The 21,972-nt window shown below is 41.5% G+C and overlaps 1 protein-coding gene across 3 annotated transcripts in view; it reads left to right on the forward strand.

Annotated features, from left to right (window-relative positions):
* Positions 1-21,972, forward strand: part of RAPGEF4 (Rap guanine nucleotide exchange factor 4) — a 368,276-nt gene that overhangs the window by 32,237 nt on the left and 314,067 nt on the right. For 2 of the 3 annotated variants that reach the window (XM_021668976.2, XM_021668977.2), the window contains exon 1: positions 9,289-9,492. The exons of the other annotated variant lie outside the window; for it this stretch is intronic. In XM_021668976.2, coding sequence (XP_021524651.2) covers positions 9,428-9,492 — 65 coding nt within the window. In that variant the 5' untranslated portion in view covers positions 9,289-9,427. Of the gene's footprint in view, positions 1-9,288; positions 9,493-21,972 lie in introns of those variants that run through there. 3 annotated transcript variants of the gene reach the window in all.

The following is a 21,972-nucleotide window of genomic DNA, read 5'->3' on the forward strand; positions in this document are numbered from 1 at the left end:
ACTTCATACGAGATAAATGCCCCTTCCCTGTCTCCGCATTTCCTTGTTTGTTTAATCATTCTTCCCATCATTTATCGCCACTGGACATATTATATATTTATGTGTTTATTTGCTGTGTCTCATTTTACTTACTACCACAGCATCCCCTGCAAGTAGGAAATTTGTCTGCTCATCCTTTGCCCTTTCTTTAGTGCCTAGCACAGTGCCTGGCACATTGTAGGTGCTCAGTAAATATTTATAGAGTCTCAATGACTCAAAGAATCAAAGGATGTAAAGAAATGAAAAAGACTCCGTCTCTGCAGTCTGTTACGGGGTAGCTGAGTGGTGGCAGTGAGGTTCTCTTAGGTCCAGACAGGCCTATCCTAAGCAGGTCAGGACCCAGGTACAGCTGACAGCAGAGCCCCATTTCCAGGGTTTGAATTCTGTAGCTCCCCGAGGAGGCTGAGGGCTGCTAGGATACAGCTGCAAATCTTCTGGGTCACCAGGCAGAGGAAAGAGCAGACACAGGGAACTCTTCTCATCTGGACTTGGAGGTCAACCTTGCCCAGAGGGGAGGGTATTGCTTCCTGCAGAGACCCACTGGGGAGAAAGAAACCTGTCTTCCCATGTTGACCTCTTCTTAAGCCTCCTGAGTTATTTTCTATCTCTGGAACAAAACTAGTACTTTTAATCCCAAAATGCCAATGAATATATCTTCTTTACTAGCGGTGGCACCATCATATTTTTAAAGGTGAAAATTAATATCACCTAAGCAAAAGAGCTCGGCTCCTTATTACTTTATTGCCCATTCAGGATTTAATATGTCTCACTTTAATGACAGTTCTCCGTTTTACTTCCTTCAAGTCGTGCATGCTCTTTGTTCAATATAATCAATAAGATTTTTAGTCACATTCTCTCCTATGCTATTTTCTCTGTGGAATCCACTACATAAAGTCATCCATTTTTTGAAACATGTAGAAGACCATATTGGATTACAGATGAAAAGGAAATTGTAACAAATACTGGGTGACCATAATTCATTCAAAATTGGTTTGTGGTAATTTTCTCTATTAGTGTGAAAAATGTGTATAACACCACAGGGAGAGATTTTCTGAGTTGAATAATATACTCTGTATCTCTCTTACAATAACAAAAAGCAATGGCAGCTTGTTATTTCACCAAAATAAATCTACTCCACCACTAGAAAATAGGCCTAAGACTAAAGCTGTGACATGGTGACATTTTCCTTACTGCAAATTGTGTGCCTAAGTTCATTACTGCGACTTTACCAACTGAGCCTGAGAAAGTGGCATATGTAACCCTCTCTCTTTGCTTTGGTGAGAAAGTGCAGACTTCATTTCCTTGAGGAAGTCTTTGGCATGGGTGGAGTGCTGAACGCAGTCTGGACCTGAGTGATGTGTGGATTGCTGACTTTCACCATTATGGGTTTGTGAGGAATTGTCCTTTCCGGGAAGGGAGTGAGGTGGAGCGTTCGAGCTCTTTCCTAGCCTCTTGCCTCCCAGGAGTCAGGGAATTTGTATGTTATAGGAACTAACACTAATAACTATCATTTTCTTTATAGAGGTCAGTATGCTTCTCTAGCAGACACAATTACTTCCAGGACAAAAGATTTTTCTTTTCTCTTAAGACTTGCTTCCATTAATAACTAAGTCACAAATTTTAACTCTGAATTTTTTTTCTTTAATTCAGAGAGTTCATTTTAACTTTGCCTCCTGAGTGTATCATTGACCTTTCTGTAACTGCACTTACCTGTGAAGTTACCTGAAGAGCACAGGGAATACAAAAGGGAACTTCACCTTAGTCTTTTACAAAGCTAGGGATTGGAAGATAGTCACTAGACAAGCTCAAACCAATTTTTATTCTTGCGCTCATGATATTTAGTTGTTTGCCTTAATTCTAGTGCCCCAAAGTTAGATATATCTAAAGTACAGTTAAAACTAAACAGCTAATTCCTTTCTAATTTAATTTACTTTTACATGCTATAAGGATAGAAATACAAAAACAAACAAAGTTAAAACTCTGCTTCTAAAAATCGCAAAGAAATGTAATATTGTCAATCTAAGAGGAAGGAACTGGGACACAATTAACGTAAGTAGGAGTTTATTTGAGCCGAGTTTGAAGATTGCAACCCAGGAGCACAGATGTACATTGCCCTGAATAGACACTCTGATTAGTGGCAGTTACAGGCAGACTTTTATTTATTTTTTTCTTTTCTTTTTTAAATAGGGTCTCACTTTGTCACCCAGGCTGGAGTACAGTTGTGCAATCTCAGCTTACTGCAGCCTCAACCTCCCAGATTCAAGTGATCTTCTCACCTCAGCCCCTCAAGGACCTGGGACTATAGGCATGTGCCACCATGCCTGGCTGATTTTTGTATTTTTTGTAGAGATGGGGTTTTGCTATGTTGCCCAGGCTGGTCTTGAACTCCTGGCCTCAAGTGACCCACCCACCATGGCCTCCCAAAGTACTGGGATTACAGGAGTAAGCCACCACACCAGGCCTACAGGGAGACTTTTAAAGGTAAGAAAGGAAAACAGTGAGTGGGCTGATACAAAGTTGTTTGTCAGGTATTCTCATTGCTTTACAGAAATAATGCGGACTAGTGATTGACTATTCATTGTTAAGCTATAGGGCGTGGGTTATATTATCTGTTGTGGCACTATTAGGTTAATTTATAGCTACTGTGGCCATAGCTAAGGCAGTTTCAGGAGATAAATACATAGTTCAGAGTGGGGAATAGGGCACAACTGTGATCTCATTTTAATGCCTCTCTGGGCCTAACAATTCGAAAGAGTTCACAATCCTCAGATGAAAGTTCTTTTCTTTCCTTAATACCTAATTTAGTACTGAAAATATTGATAACAAAACTTAAAAAAATTTTGTTATCATAAATAAAATTTTAGCCACTTTCCTGTCCCCACCATTATTGCTTTAAGATTTTAATCCAAATATATTCCCCTAAATGGACAAATCACAGTTTTAAAACAAACCACAACCTTTTTATTATAACCCACAAATTGGGACTCTCCTGATCAGATATTTTTAATTATGCATTTCTTTTTTAGAAAGCTCAAGAGACTGTAAGAGCTGTACTTCCCTAATGAGTATGGTATTCCTCACAACTCCCAGGTGAATAGCTTTGTGTAGAAAAGGCAATTTTCTTGGTTGAGTAGAAATTAATGTTGAAGGTGTGGAAGGAAGTTGACTTGATTGAGTTTGCACTAGCCTAAGTCACAGATGTTAAATGGCAAGTTTCATGTGAGGCACCAAAATAGAATAGATACGAAATTCCAAAGTGAGATGCCAAGATGCAAACTTTCAATCAAAATACTAAAGACCAGTTTCATGCGTCCAAAACTTTTCACCCAAAGGGGGAAATAAAAGTGCCTATGAAGGAAAAATTAAAGGAAGATTTTGTGAGGAGTCATAATGGTTAATTTTATGTGTCACCTTGAATGGACCAAGGGGTCCCCAGATTAAACATTGTTTCTTCGTGTGTTTGTGAGGGTTTTTCTGGATAAGATCAGCATTTCTTTTCTTTTTTTATTCTGAGATGGAGTTTTGCTCTGTCACCCAGGCTGGAGTGCAGTGGCATGATCTCAGCTCACTGCAACCTCTGCCTCCCGGATTCAAGAGATTCTCCCGCCTCAGTCTCCCAGGTAGCTGGGACTACAGGCACATGCCACCATACTTGACTAATTTTTGTATTTTTAGTAGAGAAGGTGTTTCACCATGTTGGCAAGGATAGTCTTAATCTCTTAACTTCGTGATCCACCTGCCTCAGCCTCCCAAAGTGCTGGGATTACAGGCGTGAGCCACTGCACCTGGCTGAGATCAGCATTTCAATCAGTGGACTCAGGAGATTGCCCTCCCTGAGGAGGCAGCATCCTATAAGTTGGGGGCCTGAATAGAAGGAAAAGAGGAATCTGCCCCCCTTTTTTCTGCCTTACTGCTAGCACTGGGACATCTCATCTTCTGCTTTTGGATTGGGATTTTTAGCAGCTTCCCTAGTTTTCAGGCTTTTGGATTCAGACTGAATTACACCACTGTCTTTCTTGGGTTTCCATCTTGCAGATGGCATATGGTAGAACTTCTCAGCTTCCATAACTGTGGAAGCCAATTCCTCATAATAAATCTCCTTTTATAGATACAGATATAGACATAGATATAGATATATAACCCATTGGTTCTATTTCTCTGGAAAACCATGACTAAAACAGGAGTATTTTCTTGTTTTAGTCATGGAAAGTCTTGAAAAATAATATTTCTTATATTATTTTTTCCTCTCCATGTGGGCTACTCAGAGAACCTCTAAGTTGGGAGCATAGGGGATTGTTGTCTGACTCCAGCCCCAGAAACCTAAAAATGAAGAGAGAGGGACTGGTGACCCTCTTTGGCAAGTGAAGAGGCTGTGCTGTTGGCAGGATTGGTCTACACTCTGAGTTTATTAGAGCAAAATAGGCGTTGAGTGTCCCTATGGACCAAATGTGGGACACAAAGAAGAGAATGATCCTGGAGCCCCTTTAAATGCTGCTCAAGAAGACAGCTGGGGTGTAGGTGGAGGATAAATTAGGAGTCCTACAGAGGGAGGAAATTTGGAGGGGACTCAGGAAATCCTGAGTGGCACTTGCCTATGTGGGGGGCCCAGCAGCAGGGGCACCTAAGAACACATGAAGAAGGCACTCACAAGGGAAAGAGCAGGCTTGACATTTGCCAGGCCTGGAAGATACAGTGCCATCTTACAACTGTCCCAGTGAAGTAAGAACTTTCCTGCCTTCCTTTTTCTCTTCCCTTCCCTACTCTGATTCTGGAAGGGTCAAAACCAGTGGCTTTCACAGTGGGCTGGGATGGGATGAGCAAGGAAAGGAGAAGCTGACCACATCTTCTCTCCTAAAGGCTGAGACCTGCCTATGACCAGCTGTAGGTTGGGGAGGAGGACAGAATTCTCTTTGAAATAAAGATTGAATTATGTAGTGATATATTGGTTTGGGCATTCTAATAGAAAGAATCTGATACTTTCGATCACCTGTAAGTGACCAAAAAAGCTATATCCAGTGGCAGGGGTAGAATTGCCTTCACTAAGCAAGTTTAAAAGGACAGTGAGAGAAAACATTAAAATTGCTTTTATGATTTCACCCCAGGAGTACTGCATCTTCAATGAATTGGTTATATCACCAGCAGGAGTGGTAGATGTGTTTTTATAACCTATCTTCCAGTGAGGTACCTAAAACATGGTGAATCAGATTTTCCCCATATACAGATATGACTGAATGCCCAATCTATGATAGAATTTCCTGGAGAATTTCTATAGGTTTCTCAGGAGACCCATCCCTTGTATCCTTCACAGTCAAAACTTGCAATTTATAGATGTCAAAGCCCTTTAGTATAAGTGATCTTGATAGCTTATCACTACCAGATCCCTGTGAAATGCAGAGAACACATAGTATTATCTGCACTGTATGGAGAATAGCAGCTTAGAGTTATTGAACACTCACCATGTGTTTGGCACTTATGCTAAATATCCTACAAATACCAAGTTCATGTGTAATACTATTAATTTCTCCACTCTACAGATGATGAAATGGAGTCTTAGGCTAAGTAGTTAATTTAAGGTGAAACATTTAGTGGAAGATGGGGCTGCAATTTGAACTTGGCTGCCTGCCTTCAAATTCCTAACTTTGAACCTCTGCTCAGATGAACAAAATGGAAATCAGACATTTAGCAACTCATTCAGGTATCTACATAGCATTAACAGATATTGGTCTTGTCTCATCCTTGTCTCATGGAGAGTTCAGTGGAGAGCTTAGTTTTTCAGTAGAGAAAGAATTTGCTAAACTGTAGGAAGGAGATTAAGCAGATAATACCTTTTCCCAGTGAAAAAACAAGCCTCAAAAGATAGTATAAGTAAATTATAGCTATGTATTAGAATATTTGGTGGCCAGGAAAAAATGTTTAAGGATTTTTTTAAGGAATGTAAAGCATTTTTCCATTCCAATAGAAAAAGTAGCCTATAAACTATTAATACTTTCCAATGTGTTTGAATACATATATCTATGCATGTACACGATATGCACATATATACATATACAGAGCTAGTTATATATGTTTGTGGGTACATGTATGTCATATTGTTTCTAAATTTTAATTTTTTTTATTTTTGTAGAGATGGGGGTCTCATTATGTTGCCCAGGCTGGTCTTAAACTCCTGGCCTCAAGCAATTCTCCTGCCTTGGCCTCCCAAAGTGCTGGGACTACAGATGTGAGCCACTGTACTTGGCCTTGATTGAATCTTTCTACAATCAAAAAGTTTGGAATGAAATGCACTAAAATATTAACAGTATTAACTCTAGGTGATAGAATTATGGATAATTTTTACTTTTTCTCCTATGCTTTTCTCTATTTCCCCCCAAAAGATCAATCATATTATTTTTCCTCTCCATATGCGTTTATTAATATTTTATTATTTACTTAACATTTTTACTGAGATGATTTGCATACTCTCATAATGATACCATTTGATGATTGTTATTAAATTTATAGAGTTGTGTATCCATCACCACAGTCCAATTATTTTAGATCATTTCTAGAAGATTTGTCAGGCCCATCTGCAGTCATCCCTTATCCCAACCTCCCAGCCTTAGGCAATTCCTAATCTACTTTCCATCTCTATAGATTCATTTTTTCTGGAAGTTTCACATAAATAGGATCATGCAACATGTGCTCTTTTGGGACTGACATACATGATGTTCTTTTAAAGAGAGGGATGTGAATAAATATTCTTTGGTCCTTTGCTTTCCCCATCCAATCCAAGCAAAAGCCCATTTTCTTCATCTTAATACTATGATAACTAATTATCAACAGAGTTTCCTTTACTTCTGTAGTTCTTGACCAGGAATCAAATCTCTTTCAGATCACAAGATAATCTGTAGAACAGTAAAGCTATTCCTGACATTTTAAGGATCTCTACTTTTTAATTTCTCACACATTTCTCTATTTTTACATTAAAAACTGAGAATAACTATTTTGTTCTTACCCTCTGGACAGTCATTGTAGACATGCCCTATACTCCCATTCTATTGGCAGAAACAGGGACACCATCACTGATGTTGCAAGGGCTTTGGAATCAGATAGACCCAAATTCAGCTCTGGGGCCCCATCTCCTGTAGCTGGGTTATCGCCCTTTCCTGAGTTCAGTGTCTTAGTGAGTATCTTGGAGTTACTCGTACCTACCTCCAGGCTGGATGGAGACTTGCGCATGCTCTGGACAAGCTAGTGAACATTGGTTCTCCTTTGAAAGGGTATTCTTTAAATAAGTCTTCAACTTCTCTTTAGAGAAAAGGCAGGGCCCCCACACAGCAAAACAAAGGCCTTGCAATTCATCACAGCTACACTTCTTAAAATGCACTGTAGACTCCTCGAGGGTCTCACTCTCACTCCCAGCAGCTCATCAGTGTCTTCCTTCCAATCCAATTAACACTCTCCCTGAAAGTACTGATACATACCATTTTCAGTATTTCATTACATTTTCAAGGGTATTTATTGCTCCTTGTGGAGTAGTGTCCTTCTGGCTCTGCCTCATAGAGTGTTCTGAAGATTAAATGGGATCACACATGTAAAGAGTGCTGCACAGAATCTAACACTCAGTGGATGTTCAATAAATGGCGACTATTAATAGTACCATAACCAAAGCTATGGCAACTCTGAGCTTCCGTGTGATGACAGGTGATGTGCCACTCCTTTCTCCTCTAGCTCCTTATCTGGAAATCTTTGCATAAACGCATTTTCAGAAAGCTTTTGGTGACCTTGAAACATTTTTAGGTGCTATCTGATGTGTTTATAAATGAAACAATATAGGAGATACATTTCCTCCTTCATACCTGTATAGTAAAAAAGCCACAACATAAATACCTTTGGTTAATCTTTATATAGTATATTATTTTAAATGTTACTATAAACATGATAGAAATGAACAGAATGAAGGTCAACTGGAGAAAAAGCCCTGAGTAGGGAGGGAGGAGTTGCTGCTGGAACACTGTGGCAGGTCTGAAACCAGATCCTGGCTATTGAGCAGAGGGAAATGGCAAATCTTTGGAGACTTTAAATCATGGTAATAATTGTTAGGATCAAAGCATCCCAGAAAGCACTTGCTGTTTCCTTCTCTCCAGTCCCCTTGAAGCTCCCCTGAGCGGGGTTGGATAGGAGGTGGTGGGGGGCGGGAAACAGTAGAAGAAAGCAATACTGTGTCCCTTTCCCCTATTGTCTGCCCCCAAGTGCAGTGCCGTAAATATCAAAACAGTGCTTGGTAATAGTCCAAAAGATTTAACCTGTCCCCAGATTCCTAAACAACCATCGGCGTGTAATTTGGTTCTTGGCAGCGCGTAACTGAACAACTTGTAGGCATGACATTTGTGTGAACATTTACAAGAGACAGGCCCCATTCAACATTCCAGCCAGAGGAAGCAGAGGAAGTGGGGCCAACCATCCAAGTTCACCTGAGCACTCGAGGTCGGGGGTGTCTTGGCCCGCATCTTAAAACCTCAGTTCTGCTGTGGTCCGGCTACTCCCCATTCTCAACTGTGTTTTCTTCACCATACAGGTGACGGAAGTGCAGGCAGGCCCAAATTCAAGGCCAGTGACTTCAGTCTGTCACCCCCTCAGTCCACATAGGGCCCACCGGCCCCTCCTTCCCTGCCCTCTGCGCTGCCCGCACTGCCCCCCCATTGCGCCCAGCCCTTCCTCACCCCGCGGGAGAAGCTGCCCTCTCATTCCTCACTGAGAGACTCGACGGGCGTCCCCACGCCAAGCCTTCCCCGCCCTCCCCTCCAGCCCTTTCTGAAGGGGAGATAGCAAAGGTGAGCAAGAAACTGCCAGCAAGTTTCGACAGCTGCTGAGGAAGACTCAAGGGTTTCTAAGGAAACAGAGAGGCAGCAGCCATTTTAGTGGCATTTGCTGTATGAAAAATATATAGACACTGGCATCCCCCTCCCCACTCGCGCTGCGGCGCCTGCCCTCCCGCCCGCCTCGGAGGCCCCGGGGCGAGGGAGGGGCCCCAGTCTGAGGGGGACGCAGCAGCCACCTGTCGCAGGTGCCGGCCACCGGGGTCGCCACCCCCAGTGTCCCCCAGCGGGCGGGACCGCGGGGTCCCTACCCCGGGGCGGAATCCCCACCCCCGGGCACCGCAGTGCAGCGGCGGGCGGGCGGCTCGGCCCTCCCCGCGCCCGCGTCCCGCCCCCCCGGGTCCCCTCCCTCGCTCCCCCGCCCCAGGCCGCAGGAGCCCGCGGGGAGGGCGGGCCCGTCGCAGCCGCGTTGGTCGCGAGGCGGCCGGGAGGAGCGGGGTCCGCGCGGCGGGAGAGGCGGGGGCGGAGGCGCAGGCAGCTCGAGCGCGGGAGGTCGCCGCAGCCGGGGACACCGCTCGCCGCCGCTCAACATGGTCGCTGCGCACGCTGCCCATTCTTCCTCCTCCGCCGAGTGGATCGCCTGCCTGGATAAAAGGTAGCTCGGCCGGGGGCCGCAGCCGGGGGCAGGGCTCTGCGGCGCTGCCCCGGCCCCGAGACCGCCGCACCCCTACACCTGGGCGCAGCGCGGCCGGGCTGCGGGTGGCCGGGGCCCCCGCGCGGGGGAAGGGGTTGAGGTCCTCGTCCGGGAGACAGGAGGACAAGGATCCCCGCCTCTCGTGGGGTGCCACTGGCATGAGATTATTACACGTGGTGGAGAAAAAGCAGCGCAGTGGCCGGGGTGGGGGGAAGAAAGCACCCCCGTCTCCAACCCCCCCGCCCCGCCGCGACTCCAGGCTCCGCTCCTGGGTGGGGGTTTATTTTCTCTTGGCATCACGGGACAGAAGAATCGATGCATACCCCTTCCGGCTATTCAGACCTCGCGGGGTATTAAGTTTTACGGAGGGGTGGGGGCACCAGCAGGTGCAGAGTAACATTCTTTTTTTGTTCTCGAAGGCAAAGTGTGAGGGACCCAGTGGAGCTGTCGAGTCCCTTGCTGAAATTCACAGCTCTCTGCCCCCGCAGTCGCTCGCTCAAGGTCTGTGTTAGAGAAGGTCATTTGGGAGGCTGCTTCCGTCTTAATACCTGCTTCTCGGGAAAAGACCTTTACTCTAAAAAAATTAAAACCATAAAGCATGTAACTCCCGATGACAGCTCTCTCTAAGGAGGATGTGTGTGTGTTAACAGTGGATTGCAGTTGTTTTCAGGCTCTGACAGCATAATTTTCTGTTTGTCCAGATTGCAGGTTTAGCAGTAAACGTTACACAGTATGTTAGCAATTATAGCTTATTACCCTGATTAAAAGGTGATGCAGCTGAACTTTTAAGAACTGAGCAAGAAATCTTGCAGAGTGAACTGCCTCTGAATTTCGGAGTTAGATGCAGAAGGGCAATGATTCACGTCTTGCAGCTATCTGCATGACATCTCTATTTGCATTTGTGTGAAATATTTTGTGCTCTGCCATATTGAAAAATTTTCAATTAACAGATTCGTAACCAGATCAAATTTGAAAATCTTAAGTGTGACATGCTTTGCATACTCTATTATAGGCCATTGTTGAAAAGTATTAAGTAATTTGAGAAAAGCTAAATGTAGCTCATTTGAATAACTTAATATATCTGAGAAATAAACTTGACTTTCAATTACCACACAGTAGCAAGATTTTTTGGCAGGCAGTGCCCTATTTATGTCTAAAATGATATGTACTAATATTAGAAGAGTTGCGTGCAATAAATAGTAAGACAATTAAAGTAATGGTTAAATCATACAAGATTATGTAGAAGAACTAAGAGCATTTAAAGTATAGAGGTTGTTAGTGTGATAGGTATCTAAATTTAGTAATCAGGAAAAAGGAATTATATGGGATTCAAGATCTTGCACTTAACCTATAAATAGTGTGCTTCCTTATGAGTGAAATTTTTAGATAATAGATAACATATTTCTATTTGTAGAAATGCATGGCATGGCAGTTTTAGAACAGTCGGTAATTCACTGGAAACCCTTTAGTCAATAAGAAGTACTTATGGCAAAATCATAGAGCAAGACTAATACAAGTGGGACATATTCGACTCTCTTTTCATAATGTGTATCTGCCCAAATGATTTTGCTTAAAATTGATTTTTTAGCGCATGGTGCCCCCATTTAATGCCACCGTTTATAATGGTAAAAAAAATCTACTAGGCAAAAAAAAAAAAAAAAACCTTCACAGATACTGAGCTTAGCATCAGAAGAGTGCAGATGAGTGGATAGATCAATAAGTTAAGGGTTTTAGGCCCAGAGCTGTCACCAGTTCTGATATTGGACATGTTACTTTTACTTCTCTTGAGTGTCTGAAAAATGAGTATAGGACTATCAGGGATAAGTGGACACATGGAAGAAATAAAAAATGGTGAAATACTTTGAAAAAACTGTGAGGTGCCATGTAGGCTTTTTTATTTTGTAGCATCAAGAGAAAACTTGCATGTTCTGCAGTGTTCATGCCAGAATCAATTCCTATGAGGAAACGATTTAGGGCAGCAATCTTATTGTAAGAAGGTCATGGAGGACTTGTTCTGAAGTTGTATTTTTACTTAGATTGTTTTTATTTTTTTTTTTAGGAAAGGAGAAAGATTGAGAGTGCTGATGGAAGTTGACTAGGGAAGCCCCCTGAAACCCCCGTTTAGTGGGGACACTGCCCTCAAAATTTCTGAGAAGTGCTATCTTGATACTCTTTTTCAGGCACTGTGCTGGGCACTGGGGATGCAACAAAATATGAGAGTTGCTTATAAGCTTGGAGGGTCGGGGAGATTGGTGGTGGGACAGCTATATAAACAGCTAACCACAGTGCAATGATAAGTGCTTTAATGGAGATTTATAAAGTGTTTTGGGAATGCAGATGAGAGAGTTATCAAGTTGGCCAGGGATGCTTCCATAGGTTTCCTGCCTAGACCTCAGAGGCTGAGGGAAATTTTACCAGAAAGAGAATAGGGAGGGCATGCCAGGCAGTGGTGTGGTATATGAATATGCTAATTTCTTCCTAACTGCAAATTCCTCTTGTGACAAAATCTAGAATATAGGAATGTATGCTCTACTTTTATAAAACCTTTTTTATTATAGACATTTTCAACCCTGCACAAAAAAGAAAGAATAGTACAATGAACCCCTGTGAGTTCACTTGGGAATATGATGCTGGGACCGGAAAAGGACATAACTGGGAAACGTAGTTCAAATATATGCCTCATTCAAGTGACAACTGTTGTGGATGGCGAGAAAAAGAGAAACCCTGGGACTGGAAATAAAAAGGAGAGTTAAAAGAGAAAGTCTGCAGGAGTAAAGAAGTATGCAATGAAAGTTGAAGTGAAACAAACAAAATACAAGGAAAATAGAGCCTTAAAGTGTTGGTTAGGCATGCCTAGAAAGGTATCATAGATAGGACAATAGTGTATAAACTTGCAAATGGGGAAGGGGTTGGAAGTGTAGATATGTAGATCAGGTTAAAGAAAGAACAGCTAAAGCTTTTTATGTATCGAGCATCCATGGTCTTGGACTATGGTGGGACTGAGGAGATGAGGGTCTACAAATACTAATCTTAAAATCAGAAAGACATTGAACATTTGGAGGATAAACCAGCATTGGAAAACGTCTCGGCAGATGTATTGTTAAAGTAAAACAAGTCCCTACTATCTCATGGATCTTACAATTTTTTTTGAGGAGATGGTAACTAGGAACAAATTACGTAGTTCCCACTATTTGGGACTTAAGATAGGTAAAATGTCTTTTTTTGGGGGAAGGCGGGGGAGATGGAGTCTTGCTCTGTCACCCAGGCTGGAGTGTAACGGCGCAATCTCAGCTCACTGAAACCTCCGCCTCTGGGGTTCAAGTGATTCTCACCTCAGCCTCCCGATTAGCTGGGATTACAGGCACACACCACCATGCCCGGCTAATTTTTATATTTTTGTAGAGATGGGGTTTCGCCATGTTGGCCAGGCTGGTCTCGAACTCCTGACCTCAGGTGATCTGCCTGCCTCAGCCTCCCAAAGTGCTGGAATTACAGGCGTGAGCCACGGTGCCCAGCCCATTGTTTAATCTTTTTTTCCCCCATTGTTTAATCTTAATTAAAATATTTTTCTCATAACGTTTTAAATTTGCCAACTGTGAATTTAAGATTTACTCATGGGTCCTAGTTCTCAGGGTTGGTAAAGGATTATTATGAGGGACAGGGACCATATACATTCACGTATATAGCGACTCATTGCTGGCATTCATTATGGCCCATGGGCCAGATCTTACAGCTTGCCTGTATGTCTTGTGAGCGAAGAATGGTTTCCACATTCCTGAAGGGTTGGAAATAAATCAAAAGAAGAGTAGTATTTTGTGACCCATGAAATGTCTATGAAATTCAAATTTCAATGTCTATAAACAAAGTTTTATGGGAACACAGCCATGCATACTTATTTGGTTACATATTGTCTGCAGCCACTTTCCCGCTGCAGTGGCAGAGTAGAGTAGCTGCAATGGAGAATTGTGGACCCACAGAGCTTAAAATATTTACTATGTGGACCTTTACAGAAGAACTTTGCTATTTGTTATAGATGAAAGAACCTATCTAAGTGATTGACAGTAAAACCGCTGGAGATGAAAGAAATTGTCTCATATGGAAAGGAGTTCATGGTGTTTGGTTTCTTGTTCTTTAATGAGAAGTATAGGTTGGAGAAAGGTCCTCAGTTGATTGGCTTTTTGAGGAATGCTAGCTATCACAGGCCAAAGCAGAAGATGAAGTTAACATGGTTATACAAAAGGTTGTGATCTTTCAAAGGCAGATGAGGAACTTTTTTAAGTATTCATGTTTCAGTTTAAAAATACCCCATGGACACTTTCCATCTGACTTGCCCCCAGATAGGTGTTATGTTAGCTATTTTGATGAGGTTGAATGAGAGTGAAAGAAATCAAGGAACAAATGTTTTAAGAACCAAAACACTTCGTAGCACACATGGTGAGAGAAGATGACTCAGATATCAAAGAAGCATCAGACATGGGTCCACCCTTGAGAAATACAGAGGATCAAAGAAGCACACAGAGCAGAAGGGGGACCCTGGAGGAGACTGGTATCTACTAGCCAGGTCCCAAGGGATGACATTACTCCGGTAAATTCTCCAGGGCTCAGAGCTGGTCTTGCAATCTCAGAATCCTGACTTGTTAGCACATCAAGAATTGGTACATCTTTCAGCGACAGATACACAGGCACCACACTCTCAGAGACTGTAAAAGCCAGAAAGACAGTTTATTAATTTGACAATAAGATCTGTCACATCAGAGAAGTGGACACATCTTTTGGCTAATGTATTCTTCCTTTAAGTAAGCTGAATGGGAAATCCAGTTATTCTCAGAAGTCGGTTTTCTGCATTTACAATGAGAAGCCAAGCTGCCAGGAGGTCAGGACACTTACATCTTCTGGTCTGTGCAAGAGTACATCCTCTTCCTAGAGCAACAGAGCCTGCGAATTGGATGATAATGAGAAGGTAGTTCTGGGAATCGTCCAGGACAGCGTAGCTGCCACCTCTTCCAGTCGGAGCATCATTGCCTGTGCTCCCACAGCATACTTTGGTGCCACACTCTAATAACCTAGCACAGGTTTAACTCCATTATAATGGCCTGCTTAGTTCTCTTTTCACATCACTTGACTTCAGTCCATATATTTTATTCATCATTTGATCTTCAGCTTGAGTGCAGTGCCTTGACTAGAGAAGGTGCTAATGGGCCCAGGGCAGAATAGTCACAGGCATCCTTCTCCTCAGGGATCATGGCCTCTCTAACCCTGTAAAAAGGCTCTTGCACTGGGCCCTTTGCTGGGGAAAGGAGTGGGTGACATCATCCACATCTGCCTCTGTTGCTGCTTCTATGTGTTTTGGCTAACGTGAATACTTAAAAAAATGACACTGCATAGCTCTAATCTAATCTATTCTTCCTCCTTAAATCCTCCCCCCACCTTTTTAAAAAAACTAACACTTTTTTATTATAGAAAAATTCAAAATATACAAAAAGAAGACATAACAGTATGATTCTTAATTCTTTGTGTGTGTGTGTGTTTTTTTTTAGACGGGGTCACTCTGTCACCCAGGCTGAAAGGCAGTGATTTAATCACAGCTCACTGCATCCTTGACCTCCTGAGTTCAAGCAATCCTCCTGCCTCAGCTTCCTGAGTAGCTGGGACCACAAATGTGTGCCTCCATGCCTGGTTAATTTTTAAATTTTTCTGTAGAGATGGAGTCTCCCTACGTTGCCCAGGCTGGTCTCAAACTCCTGGGCTGAAATGCTCTTCCCACCTTGGCCTCCCAAAGTGCTGGGACTATAGGCTTCAGCCCCTGGGCCCAGCCAGTGTGATTCTTTTGTGCCACCCCTTCCCCTACTCCAGCATCATCAACTTACAGCCAACCTTGTTGGCCGGGCGCGGTGGCTCACGCCTATAATCCCAGCACTTTGGGAGGCCGAGGCAGGTGGATCACGAGATCAAGAGATCAAGACTATCCTGGTCAACAAGGTGAAACCCCGTCTCTATTAAAAATACAAAAATTAGCTGGGCATGGTGGCGCGTGCCTGTAGTCCCAGCTACTCGGGAGGCTGAGGCAGGAGAATTGCCTGAACCCAGGAGGCAGAGGTTGTGGTGAGCCGAGATTGTGCCATTGCACTCCAGCCTGGGTAACAAGAGCGAAACTCCGTCTTTAAAACAAACAAACAAACAAACAAACAAAACAGCCAACCTTGTTTTGTTTATACCCCCATGAACACCCCACTTTCCCCAGGATTATTTTCAAGTAAATCACATGTATTTCATCTGTAAATATTTCAGTGTATGTCTCTAAAAGGTAGGGACTTTTTATAAAGAAAACAATACCACACACATTAAACAACTTGACATTAGTTCTCTAATATAATCAATTATTCAGTCAGTGTTCAAATGTTCCCATTTACCTGATAACTTTCTTTTTTGCAGTGTGTTTGTATCAAGAGCCAAATAAGTTGCATTTATTTGATATGTGTACGTCTAGGTTCTCTCTTTCTCTCTTTTTCTTCCTTGTAATTAATACATTTCTTGAAGAAACTGGGTTATTGTTGTTGTTTTCAGTCTGAATTTTCATTGTACCCCCATGCAGTTTTTTTTAAACATATTCTTTTGTCCCCTGTATTTCCTGTAAATTGATATTTGGGTCTAGAGTTTAATTTTTTGTTAAGACTGCATCAGAGAAGTGTTATATATTTCCATAATGAGGTATGTAATGCCAAGTGATCAGTTTTCGTAATGTTAGCAATATATTGTTTTTAAAGTTTAATGCTTGGCAATGATCTATTTGCAATTTATTGGGGGACATTTCACTGTGGCCTCAAATACATGGGAGCACATGACATATATATTTGGAGTGACTCGTGAACAATACAACCTCATATGTAATGAGGGTTAAATTCTGTGGTGCTGATTTTCCTTGCCTTAGTCTATTAGGAAAGGAAAGTTTGGACTCCCTCAGACTGTGGGTACATGTGGGATTGGTGTGCTCAGTCCACACCCTTGGCCCTGCTGCCTGGTCTCCTGCACACAGCCTGGGAGCTGGAAAGAGTCTTCAGAGGAAAAGTAGTGCTTAGCAAAGCAAATCCAGCCCCTTTGTCTTAGTTGGAGTTCTCTGAAATGGATTTCTGCCCCCGCCCCCCAACTCCTTGAGGGTGGGACTGGCAGATACCTTTTGCTGGAATTTCCCATGAGTTTAGAAGATTTTATGGCCTTCCCATTGTGGCTGCTTATTCTCGTGCACCACCTCCTCAACCCCCATGCAGTTAGTTTTTCTTGTCAGAATAAAACCACCTTCCTGCATCCTCAACAGCAGTCTGTGAGAGTGGGTTTTTCCTCTAGTACTTTGAGTTCATAGATGAGGGAGAGACCGCCCTAGGAGTACTGAGAGACTGAGGAAAGAGAGAGAGGATGGAAAGAACTGGGTGGGGAGGAAGACAGTGAGAGAGCCAACTGACCGTCTGACAGAGAACAATCTGGCTGGCTGGAGCGGAGGCAGACAGTCCTGGCGTGTTGACTCAGCTGCATCCGTGTGCACCCGCTTGCTTCCCCTGCCCCAAAAGAAAAACAAAGTGCTGCCACTGATTTCTTTTCTCTCCATGCCAGCTCTTTCTTGGAGCAGTCATCTGTTTCCTTTGCTGTAACTGCAGATTCCTTAAACTCTGTGTCTGTGGCTTATCTTCTAGCCCAAACGTATTTCTGTCTGTCGGTTGGATATTCCCACGTGAATATCCCATTAATATTTTGTGGCAGACATTGTTTTCCTTCACCTACCTCTGCTGTAAAGGGTGGGAAAAACAACTTACTTATTTTCCCAATCTCCCTTGAGGTGAGGTGTCCGCGTGACACTGTCTGGCCAATGAGACATAGCAGAAGTCTGCCGGAGGCTTCCAGGGAAGCTCTTGTTTTACCCATGTATTTGATTCTCCCTTCCTCTCTTCTTTCTGCCTGGAGTTACTACGGGAGGCCTGGGCCTGTGGCAGCCATGTTGCAAGCCCAGGAGGAAGTGCCCAGGGAAACACAGATCTCCCAGTTCTGACTTTGTCCACCTGCTGAACCCAGATCAGTAGTTACCCACCTTCAGATTTTTGTTTTGTGAAGAGAAAAAAGCCCTATTTCTCTAAAGCACTCTTTGTTTGGTGTCTATCATTTTTGTCATCAAAATGATCTCTAACCTAACAAATTGATACTTGTCTAAAGTTGACCTCATCTTTTTCAGCCCTGCTCCCCATTAGTTTCTCCTTCTCTCTTTCCTATTTTATTTACGACATCATGACTTCTTCATTCTGCGTTTTTCCTTTCCTATGTCCTTTTCCACATCTAACCAATCACCAGTTGTCTTAACTTTCATATTCCACTTTTATTTCAGGGACTTAGTATCTGGATCTCCTCGTTGTTTTCTGTTTCCAGTCTGGAAAACATGACATAGTCAAGTCAGCTTTGTCTTAGGATCAGCCAGACTTGGATTCAAATTCTGTCACCTCTGCCTCCTAGCTATGTGATCTTGGCCAAGTTATTAATCTTTCTGAAACTCTGTTTTCACATCTTCAAATAAGATTGCCAGTGCCTACAGTAATGACTGTATTGAGGTGTTTGAGCTAATGCAAATGTTGCATGGTCATCTCTAGAGAGAAAATGTAGTGTACAGGTTAAAAATTTAGGAGCCAGACTGTATAGGCTCAAATCCCAGTGTTAATTTTATTGGTAGTGTAACTTTGGACAAGTTATTTAGTTCTAGCAGTGGCTTTGTAGATTAATTGGGATTTTCCTAGACAATCTTGAATGTGAATACTGGCTGTTTTACTTATTCTTTCTGATTTGTATATCTGCTCTTACTTGTTCCTCTTGCCTTATTGCATTTGCCAGGAATGACAGGACAAGGTTGAATAGAAGGGGTGAGAATGATGCTCTTGTTTTGTTTATGACCTTATAAGAAATAGTTTGCTGTTTTGCCACGTTAGTTGTCTTTCATGTTGTTTTGTTTTGTTCTAACAAATTCCCTTTTCTGAAATTATTGGGATGATTAAACGATTTTTTCTCTTTTATTCTGTAAATATAGTGAATTTACATTGACTGAATTTCACATGTTAAGCCAACCTTGCCTTCCGAGAATAGGTATTACTTTGTCACTATACATTATACTTTTTATATATTACTTTATTCAACTTACTAATATTTTATTAATGCTACTTTCATGTCAATTCATGAGGGATATTAGCCTATAATTTTCTTTTCTTATTTTAGTATCAGGATTATTCTGACTTCGTCAAATGAATCAGGAAACATTTGCCTTTTTTCCTATTTTTTCCCTCTATCTTTAAATGAGCTTATTTCAGATCAATGCTATTTATTTTACAAATGTCTTATAAATATCATGTGGGCCAGGAGTTTTCTATGTGGAAAGCTTTTTAATGACAAATTTAAACTCTGTAATAGAGGACTATTCAGATTTTCTGTTTCTTTTTGTGCCCGTTTTGATGTTTTTTCAAGGAGTTTGTTGATTTCATCTAAGTTATCAAATTTATTGACATAGAGTTGTTCATAATATTCCTTATAATCCTTTTAATGCCTTTAGGATATGTATTATTGGTCTGTCCTTTGTATCCCATATTGGTAATCTGTGTCTTTTTTAAATTTGTTCTTACTAGAAGTGTCTTGATTTTTTAAATCTTTTAAAAGAACCAACTTTTAGTTGATTTACTCTGTTGTTTGAGAAATTTATTGATTTTTGCTCATCTTTTTTCCTTTTTTCTCCTTATTTTGGGTTTAACTTACTCTTCGTTTTCTGGCTTCTTAAAGTAGAAACTTAGATAGTTAACTTTAACATTTCTTCTTTACTAATATAAGCATTTCAGCTACAATTTCTCATGATCAACATGAAGTAGGAAGCACAGATATTTAGTTACTCAGTATTTATAAACTTAAATTATTTCTGCTGGAGAAGAACAATTAATCAAGCTGATACTGGGACCTCTTGATTCTCTCAGCCTCAGCAAGATACTTTGCAATGTGGTGAACAATATCCTCAACAACATTTCAACAGTGATTCAGTAGTGAGTTTCGTAGGGCTCTTTCAATAGAGCATAATTCTAAAGGGGCATTAAGGAAGTGTAATTCTACTAGATGACCAATATAATATACAGTTTTCTAGTGATCTGATTTAATCCAAGGAAGACTTTAGTATATTTTTGAAATAGATGGACTATTTTTCTTTATGGAAATGCACTATAAATATTGTTTTTCACATTTGAGCCATTAGTAATGATTATGATTGAGGTACAATGACTTTGAAGTAATATTTTCCAGTAGATACCTGGAATTATTTTATTCTTTGTTGTTGGTTGAATGAAGAGTAATACGACTTTGGTGTCAGCCAAGCTGGGGGAAAATTACCTTCTTGTTTGGCTATCATTTGACCTTTATGTTCTATTACTTTATTTCATTTCATGTATCATTTGGTAGCCAAACAAGAATGTATGCTTTAATGGTGGTCCATCTCTTCTCTGAGAGGATGTGGGGGCAAGGGTGTATTCTCAAGGAGGAATACGGGTGCCACTCTAACAAATAGACAGATGGTGGTCAAGAGCCCACAGGTAATGCTACAAAACATGGCCCCTCGAATTGCAACTGTGGAAACCAAGGGATATATATTAATTGCACTGGAGTAATCTTAAAATGCTTAGCTGTGAGTGAAATAATTTTCTAAAAACACTTTCACTGAATAAAATTGATTGTACAATGTAAGCATATCAAATAGGATGACTTGCTGAATAGAAATATTACCTTTTTTTTTTGAAACAAGGTCTTACTCTGTTACCTAGGCTGGAGTGTGGTGTGATCTCAGCTCACTGCAACCTCTGCCTCCTGGGTTCAAATGATTCTCCTGCCGCAGCCTCCCTAGTAGCTGGGATTACAGGTGCCTGCCATCATGCCTGGCTAATTTTTGTATTTGTAGCAGAGACAGCATTTCACCATGTTGGCCAGGCTGATCTTGAACTCCAGACCTTAGGTGATCTGCCCCCCTCGGCCTCCCAAAGTGCTGGAATTACTGGCTTGAGCCACTGCACCCAGCCAGAAATACTACTTATACATTAGTGAAACCAGTATACCCCCCTTAATTAAATGGAGAAATAATTTTTGTAGGCCCTTAGAAAAGACTTAATAGTTGAGATGTTGAAAACAAATAGAAAAGACCTTTGATGGGAAGCAGATACTATTCACAACTTAGTAATTTGATTCTTGGTATGTGAAATTTTGATTCTGTTTAAACCCCAAATGAAGACATGAATGTTTTCCCTTGTGTTTGGGACAGGCTTAGAGCAGCCTTATTCTTCTAGTCATTAATTTTTCATTTTCATTGAGGCACAGTTGACAAGGAAAAATTGTATATATTTAAGATGTATGAGTTCTTGCTTTGATGTGTGTATATATTGTGAAATAATTGCCACAATCAAGCTAATTAACATATTCATCACCTCATATAGTTACCTAGTATGTGTGCGTGGTGAGAACCTTAAGATCTACTCTCTTAGCAAATTTCAAGTATGAAATACAGTACTGTTAACTATGTTCACATTGTTAATATGTACATTAGATCTTCTGAACATATTCACATTTTTATTTTTATTTTATTTTTTGAGATAGGGTCTCACTCTGTCACCCAGGCTGGAGTGCAATCGCACAATTGTAGCTAACTACAGCCTTGAATTCCTGGGCTTAAGCAATCCTTCTGCCTTGACCTCCCGAGTAGCTGGGACTATAGACAGGTGGTAGGTACCTGTTTCTAGGAGTCTGAATATTTTAGATTCTACAGGTAAGTAAGATCATGCAGTATTTGTCTTTCTGTGTCTGGCTTGTTTTAGTTAGCGTACTGTCCTTTAGGTTCATCCATGTTGTTGCAAATACCAAGATTTCCTTTATTTTTAACACTGAATAATATTTATTGTGTGTGTGTGTGTGTGTGTGTGTGTGTATACCATGTGTTATTTTTCCATTAATGTGTCAACAGACATTTAGGTTGTTTCTGTTTCTTGGTTATTGTGAATAATGCTGCAATAAACAGAGGAATGGAGATGTCTCTTTGAGATACTCATTTTATTTCCCTTGGATATGTACCCAGACATGGGCTTGCTGGATCATAAGGTAGTTCTAACCTTAATTTTGAGGAACTTCCATAAGGTTTTCCATAATGTACTAATTTACATTCTGTATTAGTCTGTTTTCATGCTGTTAAGAAAGATATTACCCAAGACTGGGTAATTTTATAAAGAAAATTAAGTTTAATGGCCTCACAGTTCCATGTGGCTGGGGAGGCCTCACAATCATGGCAGAAGGTGAAAGGCATATCTTATATTGGTGGCAGGCAAGAGAGAGAATGAGAAACAAGTGAAAGGGTCTTCCCCTTGTAACACCGTCAGATCTCGTGGGACTTATCCACTACCA

This window comes from Aotus nancymaae, unplaced genomic scaffold (assembly GCF_030222135.1).
Source record: "Aotus nancymaae isolate 86718 unplaced genomic scaffold, 86718_ANA_hifiasm-v0.15.2.pri h1tg000008l, whole genome shotgun sequence".
NCBI classification, from domain to species: Eukaryota; Metazoa; Chordata; class Mammalia; order Primates; family Aotidae; genus Aotus; species Aotus nancymaae.